General features: G+C 34.5%; 1 protein-coding gene across 1 annotated transcript in view; it reads left to right on the top strand.

Moving 5' to 3' along the window:
* The window catches only part of LOC143245918 (rho guanine nucleotide exchange factor 17-like), a 152,423-nt gene extending 148,733 nt beyond the window's left edge, over positions 1-3,690 (top strand). Inside the window, exons 21-22 of the mRNA XM_076492170.1 lie at positions 1,603-1,777; positions 3,470-3,690. Of these exons, the coding sequence (XP_076348285.1) occupies positions 1,603-1,777; positions 3,470-3,651 (357 nt within the window). The 3' untranslated portion in view covers positions 3,652-3,690. The remainder of the gene's footprint in view (positions 1-1,602; positions 1,778-3,469) is intronic.
* Positions 3,691-6,000: the final 2,310 nt, after the last annotated feature.

The following is a 6,000-nucleotide window of genomic DNA, read 5'->3' on the forward strand; positions in this document are numbered from 1 at the left end:
TTGGATTGTATTTTTGTGTTTCACACTCAGTAGGTTAAAACGTTTGGATTGTATTTTTGTGTGTCACACTCAGTAGGTTAAAACGTTTGGATTGTATTTTTGTGTGTCACACTGAGTATGTTAAAATGTTTGGATTGTATTTTTGTGTTTCACACTGAGAATGTTAAAACGTTTGGATTGTATTTTTGTGTTTCACACTCAGTAGGTTAAAACGTTTGGATTGTATTTGTGTGTTTCACACTGAGTAGGTTAAAACGTTTGGATTGTATTTTTGTGTGTCACACTGAGTATGTTAAAACGTTTGGATTGTATTTTTGTGTTTCACACTGAGTATGTTAAAACGTTTGGATTGTATTTTTGTGTTTCACACTCAGTAGGTTAAAACGTTTGGATTGTATTTCTGTGTGTCACACTCAGTAGGTTAAAACGTTTGGATTGTATTTTTGTGTTTCACACTGAATAGGTTAAAACGTTTGGATTGTATTTTTGTGTTTCACACTCAGTAGGTTAAAACGTTTGGATTGTATTTTTGTGTTTCACACTCAGTAGGTTAAAACGTTTGGATTGTATTTTTGTGTTTCACACTCAGTAGGTTAAAACGTTTGGATTGTATTTGTGTGTGTCACACTCAGTAGGTTAAAACGTTTGGATTGTATTTGTATGTGTCACACTGAGTAGGTTAAAACGTTTGGATTGTATTTTTGTGTTTCACACTGAGTAGGTTAAAACGTTTGGATTGTATTTGTGAGTGTCACACTCAGTAGGTTAAAACGTTTGGATTGTATTTGTGTGTTTCACACTCAGTAGGTTAAAACGTTTGGATTGTATTTTAGTGTTTCACACTCAGTAGGTTAAAACGTTTGATTTTTTGATTGTATTTTGTGTAGGTTAAAACGTTTGGATTGTATTTTTGTGTTTCACACTCAGTAGGTTAAAACGTTTGGATTGTATTTTTGTGTTTCACACTGAGTAGGTTAAAACGTTTGGATTGTATTTTTGTGTTTCACACTGAGTAGGTTAAAACGTTTGGATTGTATTTGTGTGTTTCACACTGAGTAGGTTAAAACGTTTGGATTGTATTTTTGTGTTTCACACTCAGTAGGTTAAAACGTTTGGATTGTATTTGTGTGTTTCACACTGAGTAGGTTAAAACGTTTGGATTGTATTTTTGTGTTTCACACTGACTGATTTGATGAAACTCTTCTACATACTTAATACTGAAGGACATTCGACACAAGGATCGTAAAACAAAACCTGAATTAGTTGTTGTATCCTTAATGCTGTCAAATTTTGAAATCACAAAATGAAGATGAAAAAAACACGAACAAGGTAAAACGAATAAGGGAAAAAAACACGAACAAGGTAAAACGATCAGACGAGTAAAAAAATGAAAAAAGATACAACGAACAGACGAGTAAAAACATGAACAAGGTAAAACGAATAAACAAGTAAAAACATGAACAAAGTAAAACGAACAGACGAGTAAAAATAAAACGTGATCTGACCGATAGCTGACCACACGTTTGAAGGCGGTTGGTACGATCGTATGAGCATGTACTGTTAATAGTGGTCTAACGTATGTAAAACGTGATCTGTTTTCAGCATTGTTTTCAAGTCAGTAGCGACACCTCTCGAGCTGTTGTCTGTATGGTGGCCTCAGGATTCGGTGTGTGGCTAGCGACCCAGCATAGCTCCACCCTAAAACTATTCCACGCTATAAGCTATGAAAATCTCTTGGAAGTCAGCATTGCCCCAGCCGTCACTAAGATGCTTGCAGGTGAGTGTAATTGGCAAATGGCAACATATGAATCTACACCTAACCTTTTGGCAGTGGCGTAATGGAGACGGTGCAGGGGGATTTTGCCCACTGTTCGGAGGGCGCCAAATTAACATCCAGTTCACCCATAATTTAGTTGTTCCCGTAAGACTAAAATTCATTAAGAAATGTTTATGCTTGATATTAAATATTAGTATATTAGTAGAAATGTAATACTTAGGGAAATCCCTGACATCTCGTAGAATATAAGAAATTTACCAGTTTTGTGAGAACTTGACAGTTTGAGGCTATATTTTTCAAGATGTCGACGGATTTCTGACAGCTCAAATAATTCTATCTCAGATTTATTTGTCCTATAATAATAATAATAATTTATAGAGTTTTGATGCGTTTTTATAGTAATGTGTACTACAATATGTAGCACTTAAATGTGTGGTCGTGTACTGAAATGTTATATATATTCTGAATTACCTACGTCTTTGTAATTAACACTATTGTGTCATACAATATCAAACCGTCAAAATAAAACATGATAAAGCAATGAAAATCTCTAACTATACAAATTAATATAAAAAACACACACTTCCATTCACCCCAAAATTAATAGAATTAAATGTCTTTCAGCACATGATGTTCCGTGACATAGCGGTAGGTCTGCGGACTTACAATGCTAGAAACCGGGTTTCGATACCCGTGATGGACAGAGCACATATACCTCGCTGTGTAGCTTAGTGCTTAATTTCAATTAACCTTTGTACACTCTGCCACCAGTACTTTTTTGATAACCAATTGTCTTTCAACGACCAGAAAATCATTAAAATTTGGTGAGATATCCATGGTAGGTAGGATTGCCATTTAGGGTTAGAAACTAATAGAATAAAGGGTGGATGTAGTTGGTGTTGTTTTTGAGGGGTCTCCAAATTATGTTTTTTCCCCCAGGCGTCAGACACCCTCACTACGCCACTGCCTCCTGGATGTCAGTATTTAAACTAAGGTAAAGGTAGTCAACAAGTGTTAACATCCAAATCTTATATCTAACCACATCATTGAACGTGTATTATGGGATTTAGGATCAAATAAAAGATTTAAGCTTACTATGCAAATTTTTGTAAAAAAAAAAACAATCTTTTCAAGCACTTTTTTTAGTCGTTGCTCATTCCAATAGGTAATATTATTTTAGAAGACTTGCGACTCTGTGGAATATGATTACTTTTTGTTAAGCCTAACTTCACGTTATAGAAATGTTACACCTTTGAAATGTAGTAAAAATCTTCATTTAAGGGTTATTTTTCATTTTAACTTAGCATGCGCATTTAGGAATAACTTAACTCTTATAAGTTGACGTTAAGTTTTGAGATATTATTGGAATTACAGCCGAAAACACCGATAACAATGGTTGTACACAAACGACGAATCAGTGAACTTCGATAATTTCAGGTTTTTCTTTTATAATATTTTATCCCGTTAGGTACATCAATTTCTCTGATAATGGTTAGTTCTGATATATATAAGTAGATAGCATACTTTGAATAGCAGTTATAAATAAGCATTATATCAACAATTTTGCGACGAGGCTTAGCATTTTCTGAATCTTTCTATTATACACTTACCACCAGATTCGCTAAGCAAAAAAGATTGAATTAAGTGCTACTTGTTGAATAAAACTCTCTCTCCGTTGTTTTTTCTTCTTAGTTTTTGATGATATCATTCGTCAGCACAAAGCAGCCTGCCTCCGTGTTACAGCTCTTCTCACCTGTAATGACCTCTTGTGGATAGGAACGAGTGCTGGTGTCATTTTATTTTTACCACTTCCACATCTGACTATTTCTACCTCAAAACTGAATGATGTTCCTAACGTTTCTGGTGATTATTAGAAATATTTCAAATTTCTTGAGTAATTAATGTCTATAGATCGAATTATTATCATATCTGACTTAAAATTTCTTTTCAAGTTTCTAATGAATCCATTCATATGACTTAAATTTATTTTATGTTCGTTGAACACAAGAAGTGAACAATAGCAGGATTTCATCAGTTGTATACCAACTCATGTAGAAACTCCAGCGAGCAGTGAGTGATTACTAGAAATATTTCGACTTTCTTGAATCTGTACGACGAGTTTTCATTTAACTTAACATTTTTGCCGTTTAATTTATACGTTTTCTTTGCTTCCAGTTAAAAAAAAAGCTAGAAGGTTGACTATCTGTACTCTTCCAATCATTAGTGTTAAATCAGGTTTTTAGAGTTACAAGCCCTCACACTTACCGTGAATCACAGGGGGCTTATTTATATCGATTAATTTACGTTTATCTTTGTTGAACAGAAGAAGGTTTAAAGAATTCTTTTATCTTAAGAACATTAACTAACGATACTTATTAACATTTGAATTACCGCACTAGCGTCTTTTTTATAACAAATAATGACGTGTTTTTTTTTTAAAATAAACCATATATACCGATATATATTTATTTTTTACCTTTATTTTACTGTATTGGTATCATTCAGCTATTAAACTTGTTAGATTGCTGTAGCTGATGTTTTTACTTTTACCTTTATTGGTATCATTCACGTACAGGGTGTTCGGAAAGTCACTGGGCACTTATATGTATTTATTAACAGACAAAACTCCACAGTGCCTTTCCGAACACCCTGTATTAAACTTGTTTGATTGTTGTTGTTGTTTTAACTTTCAGTCTGCCAATTTTAAGATAAAATGGTCTTCTTGCTGCCAGACTGCTAATTTTAAGATAAAATGGTCTTCTTGCTGCCAGACTGCCAATTTTAAGATAAAATGGTCTTCTTGCTGCAAGACTGCCAATTTTAAAATAAAATGGTCTTTTTGCTGCCAGACTGCCAATTTTAAGATAAAATGGTCTTCTTGCTGCAAGACTGCTAATTTTAAGATAAAATGGTCTTCTTTCTGCTTGATTGGCAATTTTAAAATAAAATGGTCTTCTTGGTGCCAGACTGCCAATGTTAAGATAAAATGACCTTCTTGCTGCAAGACTAGCAATTTGAAGATAAAATGGTCTTCTTGCTGCCAGACTGGCAATTTGAAGATAAAATGGTCTTCTTGCTGCCAGACTGGCAATTTGAAGATAAAATGATCTTCTTGCTGCCAAAATGGCAATTTCAAGATAAAATGGTCTTCATGCTGCCAGACTGGCAATCTTAAAATAAAATGGTCTTCTTGCTGCCAAAATGGCAATTTTAAGATAAAATGGTCTTCTTGCTGCCAGACTGCTAATTTTAAGATAAAATGGTCTTCTTTCTGCTTGATTGGCAATCTTAAAATAAAATGGTCTTCTTGGTGCCAGACTGCCAATGTTAAGATAAAATGATCTTCTTGCTGCAAGACTGGCAATTTGAAGATAAAATGGTCTTCTTGCTGCCAGACTGGCAATTTGAAGATAAAATGGTCTTCTTGCTGCCAGACTGGCAATTTTAAAATAAAATGGTTTTCTTGGTGCCAGACTGCCGATGTTAAGATAAAATGATCTTCTTTCTGCAAGACTGCCAATTTTAAGATAAAATGGTCTTCTTGCTGCCAGACTGGCAATTTGAAGATAAAATAGTCTTCTTGCTGCCAGACTGACAAGTTTAAGATAAAATGGTCTTCTTGCTGCCAGACTGACAATTTTAAGATAAAATGGTCTTCTTTCTGCTTGACTGGCAATCTTAAGAAATGTTTTTTTTTTATTTCATCATAGAACGTATGTTTTTAGTTTATGGTTTCAGTTAATGTCAGATTTCTGTCGTTGATTTTGTGACAACATTATTATATTCATAGGATAACCGTTATCTCTCTAAATTATAAATTGTTTTATGCTTACAGTTTGTGCGAAATTAAAAAACAACAACAAACAAAGCTACTCGAGGGCTATCTGCACTAGCCGTCCCTAATTTAGTAGTGTAAGACTAGAGGGAAGGCAGCTAGTTATCAACACCCACCACAATCTTTTTGGCTACTCCTTTACCAACGAATAGTGGGATTGACCTTCATATTTTAACGCTCCCATGGCTGAAAGGGCGAGCATGTTTGGTGCGACTGGGATTCGAACCCGCGACCCTTGGGTTACGAGTCGAACGCCTTAACGCGCTTTGCCATGCCGGGCCTCCACAATATAAAATGAAGTGACGCTTCGTGTTTTTGATCTTATTTATAATGTTCTTAAATCGCTATATTTTTAATGTAATGAATATACCTACTTTACAATCACGAT

The sequence above is a fragment of the Tachypleus tridentatus genome, chromosome 3 (genome assembly GCF_004210375.1).
Source record: "Tachypleus tridentatus isolate NWPU-2018 chromosome 3, ASM421037v1, whole genome shotgun sequence".
NCBI classification, from domain to species: Eukaryota; Metazoa; Arthropoda; class Merostomata; order Xiphosura; family Limulidae; genus Tachypleus; species Tachypleus tridentatus.